At 51.6% G+C, this 20,938-nt stretch overlaps 3 protein-coding genes across 6 annotated transcripts; 2 read left to right on the forward strand and 1 right to left on the reverse strand.

Moving 5' to 3' along the window:
* The first annotated feature begins 292 nt into the window (after nt 1-292).
* On the forward strand, nt 293-3,658 carry SDR39U1 (short chain dehydrogenase/reductase family 39U member 1). 2 transcript variants are annotated; one of them, XM_043471037.1, is made up of 6 exons: nt 293-388; nt 699-805; nt 895-977; nt 1,371-1,492; nt 2,496-2,639; nt 2,908-3,658. In XM_043471037.1, the coding sequence occupies exons 1-6, from the start codon at nt 373-375 to the stop codon at nt 3,318-3,320; spliced, it is 885 nt and encodes a 294-aa protein (XP_043326972.1). In that variant the 5' UTR covers nt 293-372; the 3' UTR covers nt 3,321-3,658. The 2 variants fall into 2 exon arrangements, with proteins under 2 accessions (XP_043326972.1, XP_043326973.1); XM_043471038.1 differs by lacking the exon at nt 293-388 and adding an exon at nt 1,203-1,287 and having other exon boundaries at nt 416-805.
* A 1,321-nt stretch (nt 3,659-4,979) lies between these two features.
* On the reverse strand, nt 4,980-20,482 carry KHNYN (KH and NYN domain containing). Of its 3 annotated transcripts, none has more exons than XM_043471034.1 (8): nt 20,076-20,482; nt 12,709-12,929; nt 10,781-11,901; nt 10,492-10,622; nt 10,309-10,405; nt 7,169-7,276; nt 6,859-6,960; nt 4,980-6,437 (listed from the first exon to the last, which is right to left on the reverse strand). In XM_043471034.1, exons 1-8 carry the CDS (start codon nt 20,182-20,184, stop codon nt 6,185-6,187), a joined length of 2,142 nt encoding a protein of 713 aa, XP_043326969.1. In that variant the 5' UTR covers nt 20,185-20,482; the 3' UTR covers nt 4,980-6,184. The 3 variants fall into 3 exon arrangements, with proteins under 3 accessions (XP_043326969.1, XP_043326970.1, XP_043326971.1); XM_043471035.1 differs by lacking the exon at nt 20,076-20,482 and adding an exon at nt 13,569-13,861; XM_043471036.1 differs by lacking the exon at nt 20,076-20,482 and adding an exon at nt 13,332-13,456.
* Nucleotides 14,172-18,605, forward strand: CBLN3 (cerebellin 3 precursor). Its single transcript, XM_043471039.1, has 3 exons — nt 14,172-15,052; nt 15,334-15,453; nt 15,763-18,605. The coding sequence occupies exons 1-3, from the start codon at nt 14,753-14,755 to the stop codon at nt 15,958-15,960; spliced, it is 618 nt and encodes a 205-aa protein (XP_043326974.1). The 5' UTR covers nt 14,172-14,752; the 3' UTR covers nt 15,961-18,605.
* Nucleotides 20,483-20,938: the final 456 nt, after the last annotated feature.

Below are 20,938 nucleotides of genomic sequence, written 5' to 3' on the forward strand. Positions count from 1 at the left end.
CCTGGGATTCTCCAGGCAAGAACACTGGAGTGGACATACAGAATTCGGCGATTTGAGTAGCTTCGGGCTTTAGGTCAAAGGTTTTTTCTACGCTAAGATCTTCCCTCCTCCGCCTCTTCTCTTTGGCTCGTCCCCTCAGTCTACTCCCCGTCCGCGCCTCCTTGCCTGGTCCCAGCCACGCCTTGCAATGAAAAATACCGCCTTCTCTACGAAATCTTCCGGGTCGCCAGGCAGGGTCACGCCCAGCCCCAATCAGGCCCACCCTACAACCGGAGCTTGCTTCCCGGAAAAACGCATGCGCAAAAGGCTATAGCGGCGTCCTAGAGGAGGCGCACTCTAAACCTTGCGCAGGCGCGTTAGGTCGTGGTCGCGATGCGAGTTCTTGTGGGTGAGGGAGGGCCGGAAGGGGGTGGGGGCGGGAGGGGGCATGTTTGTAAAAGAAGATACACCCAGAAATTGAGGGCTTAGGAGACTGTTTCTGAGAGAGGGCACCGTCTCGTACACAGGCTACCTGGCCTTTGGCTCCAAGCCCTAGGGGCCGAATCTCCCTAGACCCTGTGTTTCACCCTGCACGCATCGCGGGGAGGGGGCAAGGAGGAGAGAAAGCTGAAGTCAGATGGGAGGGCACCAGAGAAGGGGGCAACATGCGGGACGGAAGGCCCCCCCGGGAGGATAAACACCTCGCATTTTCTGATCAGGTGGCGGGACGGGCTTCATTGGGACAGCCCTAACCCAGCTGCTCAAGGCCAGGGGCCACGAAGTGACGTTGATCTCCCGAAAGCCAGGGCCAGATCGGATCACGTGGGTATGTCCATATTCTGGAGACATGGGAAGAAGGCTTAGTTGGGTGGCGCCGAGCGAGGCCTCGAGGCCACTGTGTGCTTTCTCCCACAGGATGAGCTCACGACGTCGGGGTTGCCCCGCTGCGATGCTGCAGTCAACCTGGCAGGAGAGAACATCCTCAACCCTCTCCGCAGGTCAGCCGGGCCCTGAAACTGACATTCTTAGAGCAGAGGGCCAATTCTGATGGGAACTTGTGAGCTGTGGAGATTGGGGCTGGCAGATGGAGAACTCAACCCATATTCCGAACTGCTCGTTCCCTCACCCTCTCTCCACACTCACTTGCCCTGTTTCCCACTCCGTCAGTGGACCTTACTCCCCATTCAGGATGCCCCAAGTACCTGTGCCTTTTCCCTCTACAGGAGAGATGGACCGTTTCTCTAAGCCGCAATGAGGGCTTTACTAGGCGTGGATATAGATGGGCTCCAGGGAAAGAGGGAAGGAAGGGTATGTGCATGTATTTAGTGGTATTTTATTCCCCCGTGTTTCTCCTATGATTGAGCATGCATGCACGCATGTTTCTCCTGCAGGTGGAATGCAGCCTTTCAAAAAGAAGTTCTCAGCAGCCGCCTGGAGACCACCCAAACGCTGGCTGGAGCCATAGCCAAGGCCCCAGAACCCCCCCAGGCCTGGGTCTTAGTCACAGGTGTAGGTAGGCTCCCCCCCCTCCCCCCATCACCAGCCCTTAGACTAGCCCAGGAAAGGAGGCAGTCCAGTGAGGGGCAGCTCAGGCTGCAGAGTGCTGGTCTTTTCCAGGCACAAGCTCTACCTAGGCCCTCATTCCACACATATTTCTCCTGACTTTTGTGTACTTTCACTGAGAAATGGGGACCTCAGAGAAAGTGAGAGGAGTGGCACTGCTCCCAGTGTCTGAGAAAGCCCCACCTACTCCCAGGTCCCTTATTTCTCACAGCAGAGAGCTTTAGGAACAGAATTGTCAGTTTTTGTATTTTGCCTCCGGGACCAAATTTACACACACACACGTTTAGTCACTCAGTTGTATCCCACTTTTTGTAATCCCACAGACTGTAGCCTGCCAGGTTCCTCTGTCCATGGGATTCTCCAGGCAAGAATACTGGAGTGGCCATTCCCTTCTCCAGGGCATTATCCCAATCCAGGGATTTAACCCACGTCTCTTGCATTACAGGCAGATTCTTTACCACTGAGCCACCAGGGTAGACATATATATCTACACACACACATATACTATATACACTATATATACATATACGCTAGTCACTATTCTAAGTGCTTTGCACATATTCCACATAATCCTCACAAGAAACCTATGTGATAGGTATTATTCCTATTTTAAAGATGTAAAAATTCTGCACAGAGAGGTTATGTAATTTGCCTAAAGTAACAATAATTTTGGAGCTGAGATTAAAACTCAGGCAGCCTGGCACCGAAGTCTTTGTTCTTAGCTTCTACACTCTGGCGGTCTCAGCTTAGCCCTCTAATGAAAGATAAGAATGACTCCAAGGCAGGAACAGGTCAGCTCATGAAGAAGTTGTAGGGGAAAATATCCATGGCTCTGACTACCCATGGAGAGATTCCCAAGGTGCCAAGGAGGGTGAGGTAAGGGGAGCCTTGACTGCAAAGGACCAGATGGGACAAAGGACACCCAGGGCAAACCAGTGCTGTTCCACCGGCAGCTTACTACCAGCCCAGCCTGACTGCAGAGTACGATGAGGACAGCCCAGGAGGGGATTTCGACTTTTTTTCCAACCTTGTAACCAAATGGGAAGCTGCAGCCAGGCTTCCTGGAGATTCTACACGCCAGGTGGTGGTGCGCTCTGGTGAGAACAAGGGGTCTGGGTATCAGACGGGGTTGGAATGTCTTCATGGAGGGGCTGGGGATAAGGGAAGCTGAGCTCACAGGAGATGCCACCACTTCTGGCTGACCTGCAGGTGGGAGGACGGACATCCCAAAGAGAGCCAGAGCCCTCACCTGCCACAGAGCAGAGTCAGTATAGGTGAAGGGTGATGAAGGGAAAGCGGAGAGGAACACTGGGGGTGCCTGGAGGTCGAGGGGTCTCCCTGTACCATCCTTCTTGCCTGCTCTAGGGGTTGTGCTGGGCCGTGGAGGCGGTGCCATTGGTCATATGCTGTTGCCTTTCCGTCTGGGCCTGGGGGGCCCCATTGGTTCAGGCCACCAGTTCTTCCCCTGGATTCACATCAGAGACTTGGCGGGAATCCTGGCCCATGCCCTTGAAACAAGCCATGTGCAGGGGATCCTGAACGGAGTGGCTCCCGCCTCCTCCACTACCAATGCTGAGTTTGCCCGGGCCTTGGGTGCAGCCCTGGGCCGCCCAGCTTTCATCCCTCTCCCCAGTGCCGTGGTACAAGCTGTCTTTGGGCAAGAACGTGCCGTCATGCTGCTGGAGGGCCAGAAGGTGGTCCCACGGCGGACACTGGCTGCTGGCTACCAGTATTCTTTCCCAGAGCTGGGAGCCGCCTTGAAGGAAATCATAGCCTAAACGGGGAGGCTCAAGGCAGGGCCTGAGGCCTGTTCCTCAGCAGGGGCTTACTGGTGAGAGACTGCATAAGCTCGGGTTCTCCTCGAGACTGAAAGCTATCTGGTTCTTAAGCCCTCTTTCTTGCTCACTGTCCCACTGCCCCACCTTATTTAACTGAGAGATTTCTGCTATTTCAGGGTTACAGTCGCATTATGTTGGGACCTTAACTTCTTCAACTTCTTATAGATAAATATCCAAGTTTGGTCTCCTTGTGTGTCCTGTTCCTGCCCCATTTCTCCTCCTTGGTATTCAGAGAATGTTTTGCAGTTTAGGCAATAAAGACAAATTAACTGACTAGCTTCAGCTCATCTCTTTGTTCTAGATTCTCCTGAAATTTATTTCAAGGAATGTCATCCAAGATGACCCTCTCCTTTACGTGGAGTTTTAAAAATGGTAACAGGCAACATCTCCCTTCTTGATCTCTTGACTGCCAAAAGAGCTGGCAACAAATTTGAGGCACAAGGTTATAACAAAGGTAGAAGTGAGAAGGCAAGAGGAACAGTGATCCATTTCCAGTGGGCTCTGTGGTCACCCTGCACACTTCCTTGTTCACACAATGCTGTTAGGATACCAGCAGGGGAAGAAACAAGGCCAGAGGCTAGGACAGCCTCTGGTCTGTCACTGGACAGCGGTGAATTGATAAACAACCACACACCAGCCTGTTCATCAAGCTGCAGCAGGACAAAGCTGTGCAAAGCTTAGGGCTGTCAGTAGCTAAGGACCTGCCTCTCATCTCAGGCCACTTTAGTCAACCAGAGGGCAGACGTTACCTCAAGCCCACTGCACATCCACCAGCATTGAAAGTGAAAGGTACAAAGAACCTATCAAAAACTACAAACTCAAACATTTCAGGGGAAAAGAGTCCCAAGTATTCATCGAGGACCATCTCCTTCTATCAACCCTGATTTCTGCCAGAGTTTGACTAGATGTAATTCCCCTAGCCCCCATTTCAGACCATGTTAACCAATTTTGTTTCTTCTGAGGGGACCGTGGGTTGTCTTTGAATCAGTCACCGCCCCAACTAGTCTCTCCCCAGTACGACTGCCCCCCAGCCCTGCTCAGTGGGGTATACCTCACCCATGGGGTGGGGTGGCAACACAGGGCCCCAAGGACCTCCTCCATCATTCACCTCCACATGCTAGTTGCTGGTATGAGAATCTCAGGTGATTTCAACTCCCTGTATCACTCAGGCAGCAGAAGTCAGAGCCTAAAAAGAGAGCCTTGTCCAGGGATTTGCTATAGGGCTCAGAAAGCACTGAAGCCAGAGGCACCTGTCCTACTTCTTTATCTGGTCTTGGACTCTAGGAAGTTGCCTGGCTCTGTACTGTTCCTGAGGGAATGACTGGCCTCAAAGAAGCATATTTAGGGCTGCGCTAAAGGAAGGGCTGACTAGTACTGGCTATGGATGAATGTGCTGCCTCGGAGGTCGTAGATTCCCTGGCACGGGAGGACCTCAAGCAGATACAGGACAATGACATGTAGGAACCAAGGTGGACAGAGAAAGTCCTGAGGTGACAGCAGTTGGTCCGACTCTGATTCTTCCGTTTTCGTTTTCCAGATTAGTTCCTCTAGGTACAACCTCTATAAACCCTTCCCATCCGCATACACGCACACATGGAGCAGAAGTGGGATTCACTTTATGCGACATAGCTGTTCTGTAGAGAAAATGCTAGGGTCAGGTCACGTGGTCATTGTCCTCACAGAACATGGCTTCATCAGTTTGGTGACTGCTCCGCGCTCGAGCAAGTGCGTTAACCAGAGACTGGGACTATCCAACACATTCGTTCATCTGTAAACAAACACCTGGATGCAACAGGAGAGCTGCCATTGAGAGGAACAAACCCTGAGAGTTTACTGGTAATGCAGTCACCCTAATTACCTGTTCTGTAAATGTGGATTGGGCGGGGAGGGTTGCCCAAAAGGGACGCAGCCATTACAGGGCACATTATACTGAGGATGCAGTGTTAAAATCCAGGACACAGGCCCTGGGGACAGAGGACCCTCAGCTCTCTGAAAGTGAGGTTCTGGTTAAGAAGCCTGTGCAACCACAGACAGACACACCTGAGACTTGGTCCAAGTACCTTTCGTCCAAATGGTTTTCCTCCACGTTCTCATCTCTCCTCCCAACAGGCGTTTTTACCCCCGACTTGTAGGCAGAAGTAAAGACCAAGATCAGTCAAGGTCACAGGCAGGCACAGCTGAGACCAGAAGCCAAGTCTCCCTCTGCCTTCTCCACCAGCTCGCTGCTGCCCCACTGTGACCCAGACCCCGGAACATGAGCCTTTCCAGGGGCCAGCATTCCCTTTGCTGCACCCAGGAGCCCAGCCAGGCCTGGGAAGCGTTCCTGTCCTCTGGCCTTCAGAGCAGCAGCCACAAGGAGGAAAGGCTCAGCTTCCCGGCCACCTGTTCTCCCTTCCCCTCCCACCTACCCTAGCCTAGCCTCCACCCCCAGCTCGGCATGGAGGAGGGGCCAGCAGTCCCGGTCTCCGGCATCCACCCCTTGCAGCAGCCCCCGCTCCCTACAGAAACCCTGCATAAGGCAAGGTTGAGAAATTAAGGCTTAGAAGAACCTCCTGAGAGCTGGTCGAGGTCCTGACTCAAGATGAGATCAGGTCACGTCACGGACCTGTCCCCAAAGTGCTCCACACAAGAGCATTCCTCACGTACGGATGCTCCTTCTCAGAACCTCTGACACAGAGCACCAACTCGGGGGGGGCGGGGGGGGGTACTGGGGCAGGGTGTGAGCAGCAGAGGGACCCTCAGGATGAGCTGAACTGGGTAAGACTGGAGCTGAGCGGGGGGGCGGCCACTCAGACAGGTGAGGCTCAAAAGTTGAGACTAAGCAGGGCCTCAGAGAGCTGGTTGATGTCCCGGCAGTACGGCTCACGCTGCAGGATGAAGTCCACCTTGTGATCCTGGCCCCAGAACACCTCCAGCAGTTGGCGCCGGAGCCGCTCTGTCTCCCGCGTCTTCCGAATGCCACCATTGCCTTTGTCCTCTTCTTTTCTCCCCTGCTGCTGATGACTGTGTTCTGTGACGCCCCTGGCAGAAGGCTGAGGCTTAGAAGACCCCGGTGCCCTGGGAAGAAGCAGAGAGAACAGAATGAGCTGAGAAGCATCCTAGAGTGAGCGAGCCTGAAGTTCTAGAAACTGACCTCCGAGTGGCAGTATCAACCCTCTTCTGCAGGGAAGATGGATGGTTCCTTTGGAACCAGATGGTCAATCTCGCTTTAGTCTAATAATTACTTTCTGTCCAGCAGAGGGCGTACTCAATGCAACCAGCTATGAGTTTTTACCAAATAACTCCGTTCAACACACTGATCAGGGAAAACAGGAAGCGGGAGCTTCCTTCCCAGCCTGAAGGGTCTGCGTCTGGATTCCTTGGGCCAGAGCCCAGGCAACCTGAACTACTATAGAATAAAGCTGGCCTGGATTGAGTCATTTTTTCACCCGACTCTCCAGGCCTGCTAGGCCCCTGCAGAGCAAGAGCAGGGCATTACCTGACCGGTTTCTTCAGGAATTCATCCAAGGTGGGGCCATTTCGCCCCAGGGGGTCATCCGGCACCATGAAGAGGTTTCCCACAAAGGTGAAGGGCAGCAGGCTGGATGGGCACAGAGAATGTGTGGTCACAGAGCGGCCCTTGCCGACTGCCCGGACAGCTAAGACCAACACCATCAGAAGCTGCCGGCTACCATCCTTCGCAAAGTGGTGTCAGCACCTTCCCAGAGTCCTCACCCGGTGGCAGATCAGAGCTGGTTCTAGAGAAAGGTCTGAGTCTGTGCCCTGTTCTCAGGGGAGGGCTCCCTCACCGCTCTCTGATGATTGCCATCCACTTCTCAGACTCCTCTGCCAGGTCCCGGAACTGGTCGTTGGAGACAATGATCCCGTCGGTCTCTTCAGCCAGCTTCACCATGAACCTGTCTCAAAAACCACAGCAGCCATATTGGGATTCAACAAGGTCCCAACCCCAGAGCACTTTATCGACGCCCATGACGCACTTCTAGTGATGGAGATCTGGCCCCTCACCTTGAACCAGCCACCAGATGACTGACTGGATACAGGCGCCATGGGTTAGGAAGAAAACAAAGATGAACCCTTCCATGTCTCCCAAGAGCAACCCCTCCAGTCACCACAACCCTCCACAGCACTCTGTGCCTTGTCAATATGAGACAGAAAGACCTAGCCCTTGCTCTGTCTTCTTCCCCGCTCCCCCTGAATCAGTCACAGATCCCTCATGTGCCTCCCCTGAGGCCTTCCACTCTGCTTCCTTCATTTCCAGTCCTGCCATTACCACCTGAGCTACTTGGACAACGCAACTGAGGTACTACTGCATAGCCTCCTGATAAGGGGGTCTCCTGCCCCCAGCCGTTTACCACCTCCAGCCTCTCCTCCCCTGAGAGAACTTGCTCTTCCCCTACACAAAAGTCTTCCAAACTTGCCCTTTATCCAGCAAATGTTTCCACATCCCAGGCTTGGCAGCTAAGGCCTAGCAACCAGCTCCAAGCCACTGTTAAGGCCTTATCTCCTCTCTCCCTCCCTAAGGCACTCACAGCTCCTGAAAAAATCAATGATCAGATTTCACCCTGCTCTTCAAACATGCCCTGCGCTGTCTGATTTTCATGTTTCTCAAACTGTTCCCTTTATTCCCTCCATCTGGAAGGAAACCAGACCTAACTGATGAGAGGAATCTCAAGGGGAGCATCAAAAAAACAGATGCCTGGGCCCCATTTTATAATTCTGATTCCACAGGACTGGGGTAGAACTCACGAGATGAGTCCTTAACAGGTTTAGAAACCAAGAGATCCAATGCATCCAATATCCTTGTCAATCAGCAAAAACTCTCAAATCCTTCCCTTCCCACAAGACCCCAGCCAGAAGGGAGATGCCTTTCCTCTGAATTCTGTAGTGTTTGATTTACAGTTTCTTTGGGCTTTTTGAAGTGACGAATCGAGTCTTCCCTGATTCCTGCCTCCTTCGGTAGGCCAGACACCTAGTACCACACAGGCAGTCAGTATCTGAAAAACAGTGTGGTATAGCCTTGGTCGTTCAGTCGTGTCCAACTCTTTGTGACCACATGGACTGTAGCCTGCCACACTCCTCTGTCAGTGGGATTCTCCCATCAAGAATACTAGAATGGGTAGCCATTCTCTTCTCCAGGGGATCTTACTGACTCAGGAATGGAACTTGGGTCTCCTGCATTTCAGGCAGATTCTTTACTGTCTGAGCCACCGGGGAAGCCCTAGTGTGGTATAGAGGGGACATTAATCAGGATTCAGTATGACAGATGTCTGGCTGAGCTTCTGTCTGGGAAACAAATTAAAGAGATAACATTATATATGGTATCATATAATACACAACATGTATTTTCAGATTAAAGATAATTGTACTATTATCACATTAGATCGTATGTTGTTCCACAGTATTCAGTAGGTCTGTGCTACATGTCACTGTGTTTTTCACTGTAACTAGGCAAAATACAAAATTTATATTGTACCTCTGCCTATCAGGACCTATACAACTGTACAGACACATGTCTTCAAAATTTATTACAAGTGACTCAACCTTCAGTTTTAATTGTGTCAATGCTGGCATGTAAAGAAGGTTCTCTATTTCAGATAACCTGTGAAATCTAGGCATAAAACAGAACTGCACTGGGAGAATGTGAACTGTCTTTTTTGTAGAATACCTGTTAGGGAGTAAAAGCTAAGCATTTGAAAAAACAAAATATATAATCAGTACAGCTTGGGAACTCTTTTTTAATTTAAAACTGAGAATCCTAGAGAATAAAGAACTTAACCACCATAATTTTTTCAAATTAGTTAGTTAGCTTTTAAAATCCACCCATGGGACTTCCCTGGTGGTCCAGTGGTTAAGAATACACCTTCCAATGCAGGGAATGAGGGTTCAGTCCCTGGTTGGGGGAACTAAGACCCCACATGCCACAACAAAGATCCAGTGTAGCCAAAGGGAGGGGAAAAAGTCTATTAAAAAAAATAATAATAGGTAAGATCCACCTGTCTCCCACACTGTGTACACCAGGGAGGACATGTGTCTTGTGTTCTTCAAGTAAACCATCTAGCAGCTTTAAGTTCTCGGCCATCTAGCAGCTTTAAGTTCTCGGTCTTCCTTTGCCACGTCATAGCCTTTGCCAAGAGAATTAACTACTCCGACCCACTGTCTCCAGTTCTGTACAATGGAGATAAGACACGCTGCCACACTTGATTGAGTCTGTGAAAAACTAAAGAATATCACTGTCCTCCAGCAGAGCACCTTGAGTGAGGCAAGCACATACCTTAGCTTCTTTTGACATTCACAAGGAGGATGAATGAATGGAAGAGGAACTTGAGACAAAGAGGTTAATCCACTAAGAGAATCCACAATGACTACGCAAGGAAACTCAGATTCAGACCTTCAAATTCTAAGACCATTGATCTTTCACTTATCTTCTTTTAAATACCATGTTTTGTACAGCCGTATTATGCATGGAATCCATTCTTTATTTATCATTATTTGGATCGTTTACTCTGGTTTTTCCAGAAGGTTGGAGAATTTCTCTATGTGTTTGGACATCTAGGTTGTAAGAGGCATTTGTCAGCTAGCTATTCCTATCACCGGCTTTCCCATGTCTCCATTAAACCAGTGTTTTCTAGATGGTAAGGTACTACCATCTAGAAAATAGTACCATTAAGATGGTACTATTAATATAAATACGAAGCATCCTTTAGTTTGATAAGTGAAAAAGTGAAGGATGAAACAGAGTTGTCCACCATCCATCTCATCCTGTCTGCAGGGCAGGTTTACCTCCCCAATCATAGGGGCACATGGAGAAGTGGCCCTTTTCCCACGACTCAAGTCTTACAGTGTGAAGGGGCCAGAGCTTCTGTCTCCCCCTCAGTCTCCCACCAGGCTCCCTGAATGTCGAGTCTGTGGATAAGAGAGAAGCAAGTACCTGTCATCATAGGAGGAGATCCTCTTGCCATCCAAGACCCGGGAGGGTGTGAGGGAGAGCAGGCTGAGGGAATACAGCTTATGCAGGAAGTGACCCTCTAGAGAAACAGAGGAGCACACTGGGGTTACCCCCGAGGTGAACGCGGGGCCCATCCGCAGACACAAGAGACCAGGCCCAACTCACCTCTGACCTTGGAGTCCTTACTGAAACGCCACTGAGGCACAAAAACAGTTATGTCGCGGTGGCCTCGGTCCCAGAAGTACTGCACGGCAATGGCAATGCCCCGGCTGGAGAAGTAGTGCTGGAGGCCGTGCCTGCAGTGGGAAGGGGTCAGCACTCAAGGGCCCTAGAGTGGAGGCCTGGCAGCCTGGCTGGACTGCCCGCCGCTTGGCACATGTCCCCAAGATGAACACAACTGCCCATCTCTACCTCATCCCCCTCCCTGGGACCCTCAGCCCCACCAGGTACTCACACCATGGCCACGTTGCTGCCATCGATGACAATATGGCGGAGGTCTGGCTTGCCCGGCACGTTAGCAAGGCACAGGGTGAAAGGGTCTTGGAGAGCCTCCTGGAAACGCTGTGTGCCAGTCACCAGGTTGCCCCCCCGGGTGCCTCGTTTCCACGGAGACCCCCGGCCTCGAGCCACAACCAGCTGCTTGTCTGCCCGGTCTCCGCGGTCCCCCCGGTCCCCACAGTGCCACGGGGGTTCAGGCGCAGGTGGGGGGCTGGGCACTCTTGGAGGTGAGGCTTCCCCATTATGGAGCCGCTGGAGGAGGGAGGCTCCCCGGAGCTGAGATGCCCTCTGATAGAGGCCCTGGGTACCAGGAGGCTGGCCCTGGACCCCAAGCCTTCCTCTTTCTTGGGGAACTCCCTCCTTCCCCAGGGCCTTCCCCTTCAGAGGCCCTGCCTGCCCGGCCTCTCCTCCTCCTGACTGTGGCCTGAAGGCCACTAGTCTCTCCCAGGTCTCTTCCCCGAACCACGCCTTCAACCCCAAATCCATCTCCCTGGCACCACCCGGCTTTGTTCCCTCCTTCTCCACGGCATGTCTCTCTCCCCTTGACTCTTGCCACCCTGTAGGTCCCGTGTCCAGAGACACTCCACTGTCACCCAGGGGAGTCCTGACTCCCTGCTGCTGAGCGCCCAGCGGACCTGGGCCGCCCCACCCCCAGGATGGGAATGCTTGGGGCCCCTGCCCCCGGGATGCCTCCTGCACCAGGCTCAGCAGCTCCTCCTGGATGGCCTGGGGCAGCTGCAGCAGGGCCTCTGTGTGGGCATCCCCCCTGGCCTGCAGCAGGGCAGAGAACTCTCTCGGCACTCCAGCACACTGAGAGGCTCCAGGGGATGGCCCCAGACGAAAGTCCCAGCTCAGCCGCTCTACCAGCTCCTCCACTCGACTCTGGACCATGACGAAGGCCTCAGTCAGGCCACTGACCATCAGGGAGCCGGGCACTCCCGGCACCAAGTGGGCAGATGTGCTCCAAGTCAGGCAATCAAGGAAGAAGCCCTGGGCTCCCAGAAAGATGCAGTGCAGTTTGGGTGGGTAGTGGATTTCATTCTGTATCTCCGGGCTACAGAGACCCTTCAGGTACTCCTGGGGGAAAAGGGAGGGAAGGGAAGTAGGAAGAAAAAGGAGATTGCTGGAATCTTAAATGGTCCGATAGCCCCTGCAGGCCCACTGCTGTCTCCTGAGCTCCAGGATGCCTGGGCAGAGAAATGGAGCCCTATAGATCCTGAAAAAGGTGGGGATTAAAAGAGGATAGAGAAACTCACTTTTTCTCTTTTCAGGTGACAACCTGGGGCTGAATTTCCATTTAGAACTCAACTCAAGATATTGTTGGTTAAAAGGCCGTCTCTTCTAAACATTTATGTGTGTGTACGTATGTTGCATATTTCCATCACAACGATCATCAACACTAACTTTTACAGAAGTCATGCATTATGCCTTACGTGCTTTATCTCATTCACAGCAAGTTCAGTGAGGTGGATACTGTTATTATTCATACTTTAAAGATAAGGAAACTGAAACTAGGACTACAAGGATAGTATTCAGTGGTGGTGCCTTACTGGAAGCCCTGACTAACTCCAGAGGAAGCAATGTGGCCTCCCACCACACAGTGAATTCCTAGGTGGGGCCTGCTTGCCCAACCAGATTATCTCTGTTCTCCCAAAGAGTACAAACTGATTTGACCTGAATCACTTATTTCCAAGCCCTGGCAGAACCTGGGTCATTACAGCAGAAATGAAACCAAAACTATGGACAGAGAACGTGCAAGTTCCTCAAAGCTCAGGGCCAGTGAGACAAGCAAGAAGCGAAGATCCTCCCCAGCCCCTCCTCTCTCCTGCCTCCACGGGGGAGGGAGTCATTGCTTCCCCGGAAGGGTCAAGGAGAGGCATTCACCTTGGCTCTGCTGGCGTTCTCTTTGGGGCCCTCCAGCTGCAGCCAGATGTGAGGGTTCTCAGGACAGTCCTTCGGAAGGACGCTCATCCCCACCCTGAAGATGCGCTCCACGTGGGGCAGCTGCTCCCGCACCGTGTCCTCGGCCTCCGCAGACACCGCAAAGCGGTCAGGGGACTGGGAGCCGGCCCCCCAGGTAGGCATGGCTGCTTGGCCGCCCAACCCTGAAAAGAGGGAAAGCAGCTCAGAGCCTTGATGTCCCCTCAGCCCAAATCTTGGTCTCCTAGCCTAACCAGCTATCAACAGGTCGCACCTAGTTATCAAACCTGTAAACAACCCAAGAGGTAACCAAAACTTCAGTTTAGTTAAAATAGGGAGGGAATGTCAGATTATCTGGACACGGGGGCCTTCTCCCTGGAGACGAAGTCACGGATAAACAAGACTGTCTATCTGGGATGGCCGTGTGGCCTTTGGGAAATGACGACCACGGCCCTGAGCAGGAACGGGGAGGAGGATCCAGCTGGGTCTGGAGGCCAGAAGGAGTGGACAGGTGACGAAAGAGCCCTTCTCCTCCAGGTCTCTGCAACCTCCGGGTCCAAGACGGCCTTTTAGAGATGAATCCTCACCAGGGCTTGAACTGGGTTCTCCTCTGGGGTCCCTCGTCGGCCATTTCCGAGGTTCTGGCCACTCCCACCCCTCCCCCTCCCTCTGCTGCCCCCCTCGGTCGCGCCACGCGCCCCACGCTGGGCCGAGGGGCCGAGCCGGGCCCCGCCCACGGCCGCTGGCGGCTGCCGCCCCCCGCCTGCGCTCGGCACTGCGCCCTCTGGCTCCCGCAGCCCGGGCGCGGGGGAGAGCGCGCCTACCCGCCTCGCCGCCCGCTGCAGCCTCGGTCCCGCCGGCGCCGCTCGGTGCCCGCCGGCCCCAGCTTCGCCCGCGCCCCCGGCCCAGGGAAGAAGGGCGGGGGGCCCGAGTCGGGGCGGGCCTTTCCGATTCCTCACCCAACGGGGACCTCTCTTCCCCACATCACAAACAGTTTTTTGAGTCACTTCCTGGCCAGGGGCGGAGTCAGCTGGGCCCCTCCCGGGGCTGGGCCAGCACCGAGCCGCGAAGCGCGCCCCCGCCCCCGCCAGCCGCCAGCAGCCAGCTGCTCCCCGCCCCCGGCCCGAGCCCCGGCCGCGGCCCCGGCACTGGCCCCAATCGGGGCCCCGCCCCCGGCCCCGCCCCCCGCCGGCCCGCCCCGCCCCGCCCCCTCGCCCGCCGCGGCTGCAAGCCTGCCGGGTCAACGCTCCTCGCGCTCCTCGGAGTTTTGAGTCGCTCCGCGCAGTTTTGAGTCGCTCCGCGCAGTTGTTTCTCAGGAATGAGGAACCACTTCATGGAGAGATGGAGGTGAAGAGGGCCTTAAAGGGACGAATGCAGTCCCTTCGGATAACAATATAGAAGACCAGGGAAAGAAAAAGACTGGCCCAGGGTCACAGGATAGTGACACCCCTTGACCCAAGCACTTTCCACCAAAACAGTTAGGGGGAAAACACAAGAACGTTCCCTTTCTTCCAACAGTGGAAAAGATACTGCTAAGAGGGCTGCTGACTTGTGAAGGATTTTGAAGAGGGGAGGAGTGAAGAGGAAGGGAATGTCACAGATATGCGGGCACACACACACACACACACACACGTGCACTCACAATCTTACACCCATGTTCTCTGTGGTCCCAGTTCCAGCCTGCAGTGCTCTCCGGAGGGGGCTGCCCTGGGGTTCTGGTTGCAGCCCTCCTGTCTGGCTGTCTCATTTCTCCTCTCCCTCCCAAAGCCCAACTGCTGTTATTTTGTGCCCGGCCAAGGAGGAGGGAACTGCAGTGACAGCAGGAGTGAGAGGCAGGACAGAGTCGTGGGGCATGGAGACGGATGGAGAGAGACGCCAAGACCCGGTGACCAGGAGTCCCAGAGAGAGTGCTGAGAAGCAGGTTGAGGGGTGGTGAGAGCCTGTGGGAGAGGCAGGAAGAACCAAGGAGCAGAAAGAGAAGGTTTGTGGGTCACAGAGCCACTCAGCCATGCTGGGAACAAAGCGACCCTGGCCGCCACGTCCCTCCCTCAGCCTGGGGTTGCCTTTGGCCCTCACACTTCTGGCCCTGAGGGCCGGGTGGGCCCAGGAGGGGACAGAGCCAGTCCTCCTGGAAGGCGAGTGCCTGGTGGTCTGTGAGCCCGGCAGAGCTGCTGCAGGAGGGCCAGGGGGAGCAGCCCTGGGAGAGGCGCCCCCTGGAAGAGTGGCATTTGCTGCAGTCCGCAGCCACCACCACGAGCCCGCAGGGGAGATCAGCAATGGCACCAGTGGAGCCATCTACTTCGACCAGGTAACGCCCCTACCCTGCAAAGACCTGGAATCACCGTCCAAACCCACTCTGCTGCTAAGGAAATGGCCCTGCTGTGGGGCCCGCTGCCTGTCTGCTTTCCCTTCACTCCCACCATACCTTCCTTCCCTTTCTCATCATTTCTTTTCAATCTGTCCATTCTTCCTGTTTAGTCTACTTACCACCCCTTCCTTTCCTTACTCACTGCCCCTTCCCCCAATGCCGTGGCTTCTCGGAGCCCCAGGCATCCCCGAGCCCCACTCAGCAGGGTCTGCTTCCCACAGGTCCTGGTGAACGAGGGAGGTGGCTTTGACCGCACCTCTGGCTCCTTCGTGGCCCCTGTGCGGGGCGTCTACAGCTTCCGATTCCATGTGGTGAAGGTGTACAACCGCCAAACTGTCCAGGTGACCTGAACCCTAGGCCCTGTCCCATCCCTGGCTCAAGAGGGGAAGGGAGGAGGGGAGCGCAGGGGACCCCCAGGCAGACCTCCATTAACCTACATCCTGGAGGGCCAGGAGCAAGTGGGGGCAGGGCCTGCTTAGCAGAGACTGTCAAGGAGGCACAGAGTCCAGTGCTGGCCACCTCTCAGCCATCCAGGAGGGCGCACTGAGCCCCAGGTTCCAGAGTGTCTCTCTGGGGCTAGAGTAAAGGAGGGGAGTGGAGTTCCTGGGATGAGGGCCAGGGAGAGGTGCTAACTGGATTCCCCTCCCCAGGTGAGCCTGATGCTGAACACATGGCCTGTCGTCTCGGCCTTTGCCAACGATCCAGATGTGACCCGGGAGGCGGCCACCAGCTCTGTGCTGCTGCCCCTGGACCCTGGAGACCGGGTATCTCTGCGCCTGCGTAGAGGGAACCTGCTGGGTGGCTGGAAATATTCAAGCTTCTCTGGCTTCCTTATTTTCCCACTCTGAGGACTCAAGCCTTTCAAGGATGGAAACCTAGCCCCTGACCTTTGCCCTCTGCCCTCTGCCCCAGAAGTAGTGTCTTTAAGGCAGGAGAGAGATGCTCTCTGGCTGCATTTTTATTCCACTTGCTTGCATGGGACCCTGTGCCAGACATCCAAGGTGAGGAGTAGAGCTCTGGTGTCTCAGGACCTGCCCTTCTTACTCCACCCCCACAATTGCCCCCCCCAGCCTCCCACTGCGGTCCTCGGATCAGGGCAGGGTTTGGCAGGTAGGGAGACCTGTGCTACTTTGCAGACTCTGCTCTTTCTGTCCCCCACCCCCCCACCCCTGCTTCCTGCTTGGTGCTATTTGGGAACAGGTGGTTCAGGTGAGCCTGACAGGCCCCTGCGTGGGACCAGATGGGCCAGCCTTAGCATACCCAGCAGGCTCCTTCCTGTGAGGAGTGCCAGCATCACAGGTCTCAGCCATTGCAGTCAGAAGCTGAGCCAGCACTGCGTGGGCCAGGGCAGGAGGGAGGCTCAGCCACTAGCAGAAGTGTAGGGAGGGCGGCAGAGCAGCCGAGAGCCCGTGACTGGTGCAGCAGGAAGGGGGCATGCACCCAGCCTGAACACAGTACACACTTTCCATGTACACTGGGGCAGCCAGGAGACGGTGAACCCAGGCATCTATTTGTGGCAGATCCCAGATGGACTCTGGCCCTCACCTCTCCACCCAAGACATGGGGTGTGTATGTTTGCTTTGGCTGAGAGCAGGTATACAGAGCTTCTTTTGGCAGCTGGAGATAGAGGTGGGTCACACACAGGCCAGGGTAGGTCTCCAGGCATGGAACACATCAGTGACTGTGGCTGCCTCCTAGCGTTGCTCTACCTTTATAGTCTGAAGTTCGATCACTTCATGCTCTGACCACCACCTCCTTCCTCCCAGCTCTCTCACTGACCTTCACTGTTCCTATTTCACACATCCCACAACCTCTCTTCTTTCTCCTGATTTATGGCATCTTATCCTCCTTCTCAGACTTCCTGTTACCTTGGGCTCCATGGTGCGTCTCTTCAGCCACTCTCCTGCCAGTGTTATAAACTCTGTCTCACCTCTCTGTCCCATTGGCCCAGCATGGACGACCCTATCAGTAAAGTAGTTAGAGAATGATGGGCGGTGAGATGCTATAGGATCGCTAAAGAGAGAAGATGCTGTTTCAGCTAGGTTCAGGGATTACAGGATACAAGAAGGTATGTTGTAGAGACAATAAATGCAAAATTGTATGTTAGAGTCAAATAAAAAAGGATTTGGTAGTGCTTGAGTTAAATAGGAAATACCAATGTGAAGTTGTGGTTTTCCAAAAGAAATTACTTTTTCAAACTTTATCACTAAAGTAGCGTGAAACAACATCAGGGAAAAATCTGACGTGCATTCTTAGCACCTGGATCTTTGCCTCAAATATTATTCAGCTTTAAAGGGATTCAGGCTCCCTCAGAGAATAGTTCCATGCCATGAATAACTCTAGACCTTGAACCTACTGGTGAAGGTGAAAAGCAAAGATTTTTTTTTTTTTAATGTATAGGGTAGATCTACGAAGGCAAAGGAGCCAATTTTAATAGGCTTCCACAAATTGACCTTTGTGGAATTTGTGACAATTTGATAATCAAAAGGAAAATAATATAGTTAATTGGAACAAGGTGAATTTTTAAAATCCACAACTCTGTTGTGATTTTCAAAAAGAAAAAAGCAACTATACAAGGTGCAAAAATGTAGTTAATATACTGAGTGAAGAAGTATGACCATAATAGGATATTTTTAGTTAATTTTGATAAGTAGAAGAGTATAAATATAGCAGATATTATATTTATTCATAAGGCACATTTATTTTTCTTATCTGCATAAGTAGGGATGGGTGGATCAAGAGTGCTCTGAGTAATTCCAGAAAAAATTGGAACTGCACCAAAAATGAAAGAGATTGATTGGCACCATCTGGTCATATATTACAACTAGGAAGGAAGAAATTCCAGCAGTGTGTTACATGATGATGAATTAGTCAAACATCCAAAAGATAACTGCTCACTGCTCAAACATGATCCTTCATTTCTTGGGAAAGAAAGCCTCTATACTACCCTACTAATTATAATCAGATTACAGTAACAATAAAACCCAAAATAATACTGGCTTAAACAAAATGGTAGATTATTTCTGCCTCACATAGGAGAATCTGCAAATAAAGAGTCCCGGAGTGGATGGCAGTTGTATGATCATCACAGCCCCATTTCCTTTCTTGCTGTTCCACCGCCTTTAGCATATCACCTTCTGACCCAAGATGTCTCTTTGAGCTCCAGTCATTATATCAGCCTTACAGTCCCCAGGAAGGAGGAAGGAAGGACACACCCATTTCCTTTAAAAGAAGCTTTCTGAGAGGTACATCCAAAAATTCTGATTGCATCTCATTGGCTAGAATTTTGTCATATATATCCACATCGGGTAGGGGTGGAAAGGCTAGAAAATAAGTCCTTATTCCAGGCAGCCATATCCAGCTAAATGTCAGGAGTTATATAATAAGAAAAAAGGGGAGATTGGATATTGGGGAAAACAGCAATATTGGGGGTATTGGGGGAGTTTGTAAAAATATAAATGAGCTAAATAAATTTGTAAATGATGTCAGTAAAGTTATTGTGTTAGTTTTCTATTGCCCTGTAACAACTACCACAAAGTTAGTGTCTTAACACACTTTGACTGATTTATTATCTCACAGTTTCTATAGGTCAGAAGTCCAGCAAAGCATGACTGGATTCTCTGCTCGGGATTTCATTAGGTCATGTAGGCAGGGCTGCCATCTTTACTGAACTGAAAGAATCCATTCCCAAGCTCATTTAGAATTCAGTTCCTCATAGTTGTAGGATTGAGTTTCCTACCCATCAATCTTTGGGCCAAAAAGGTCAGGCCAAGTACTTCTCACAGTACTTCTCTGACCTACCCTTAGGTTATGTCTCTGACTTTAAAAATTCTCTAACTTTAATGGCTCATATGATTAGGTTGGGCCCACACAGATAATCCAGGAAATCTCTGTATTTTAAGACCTTTAACTTTAATTACATAGAAAATGTCCCTTTACCATTAAACACAGGAGGTTTGGGTGTGGACATCTTTGAGACATCTGCATGTTATAATCATTACACTTAAACATGAAATAATTTAAAGAGAAAGTATCCAGTTACATTACACTAATTCATGGGAAAAGTGTGGACTTGAAAAGTTCCAGTGATGTATAAGATAAACACTGGCTCATATTTTCATCATCTTAGAAGGTCAAGTAGTTCCCAAGTCCCAACCAAGAATTCATAATTAATGATAATAATTAATAATTTGATTAACAATTCAAAACATCATCTCACTGAGAAAATATTCTTCTATTGGATATCTAAATTCAATAATTGGTCTGAATTGAGATAATGTCCTCTTGGGTTTACAAACCCAGTTTTATAATGAGTGTAAGTGTAAAAAAGTTTATAATCCTTATACATGTGCTTTACCAAAATGTTTGAAGCATGTAGAGAAGCTGACATTTTATAATGATGATTCTATTGAAATGTGTAGGAAGATTTAAATTTGTGGTCAATGTTTAGATAATTTGATTTGCAAAATGTATAGATTTTGACTTGGTTATATAAATAGTGTTTAAATATATAGACAATTTTTGCATAAGTAGTTTTGTGAAGTAAATAAATTAGACAACAAATAAAGCACAGATGGTGGCTAGTGTTCCTCTTCAGGCACAAAAATCTCCTAGGACTTTAAGGAACCTAAGAATAGAATCCAACTGTCCACCTTCTCCACACCCACGCCCTGGCAGCTGATTGCTACCAAGAAAAGTCCTGCTGAAGGATATGCTGTGGTTCTAAATCCATGGTCTCTAGCTGCCCCTGGTCCTCTATCCTCCCAGCAGTTCTTCTGTGGTTTTCTTTGCCAGCTTCTTTTCTCATCCTCCCCAGAATCCAGCTGAAGACTTCTGTTCTGTCCTTAAACCTCTTACTCCTCCAACTCTGCCCCCACCGCCCGCAGCAGACTCTTCACTCTGCTTCACTGAGAAAGCAGAAACCCCAGGAGAGACCCTCCCACCAGCATAAACAGAAACTCACCGTCCTCCTCATCTCTCCTTCCTATCTGACTCAGTAGAAGTCGTGTCCTTCTCTCCGTCAAGGCAGCTATCTCCATCCACCAGTCGTGGATTCTCTTTCCTGCAAACATAGCCTTTTCTTTTCCTCTCCTCCCTCCTGTAGGTTCGATGTCTCCCTCCCTTCTTCCTCCTTCTGTTTAGCTGTTAAATAGACTCGAATCTCTTAAATCTAAAACAGAAAGAGATGGATGTGGAAACAGTGGTAGACGTGTAGTTACCCTCAGCTTTATATGCTAGTGAGCGTCACCTCTCCTCCCCTTTAGAGCCAGATATCTATGTGCACAGGTTGCTCACCCCTTAAGTCAACTGTGGCCTCTGCTGCTCTATCTGAACTGCCCTCAGCTGGTCACTCAGGACTCCCACGTCACTAATGTCACTATCATCTAGTCCTCTGTCGCTCAGGCTCTCCCTAACATTTGACCCTGTTGGCCACCCGCTCCTTCTAGAAGCACTCCCCTGCCCCCACTTCCCTGACTGCACACGCTCTGGCCTCTCCCTCCAACTCTGTTGAAGCCTTTTTCAGGCTCCTGTACCGCGGCCCATCTCCTAAATGTCAGTTTCTCTCAAGGTTCTGTCTTAGAATTCCTCTTGTCCTGACACAATCTCAAAAGCAGGAGTCTCCATCTGACTCGTTATGGAACTTCCACTTTTTTTTTTATCTCCAGAACCTCCCTCCTAAATCTCAGACTTGTACATTGCCTATCCCACCTTAAAGTAAACCTGCTAAAATTAGTCTTTCATCCCTAAATCTGTTTCCTCCTTTATTCTCTGTGTCCAAAAATGGACCATCCCTGTTGCCCCAAGGAAATACCAGCCACAATCCTT

The sequence above is a fragment of the Cervus canadensis genome, chromosome 6 (genome assembly GCF_019320065.1).
Source record: "Cervus canadensis isolate Bull #8, Minnesota chromosome 6, ASM1932006v1, whole genome shotgun sequence".
Taxonomy (NCBI): domain Eukaryota; kingdom Metazoa; phylum Chordata; class Mammalia; order Artiodactyla; family Cervidae; genus Cervus; species Cervus canadensis.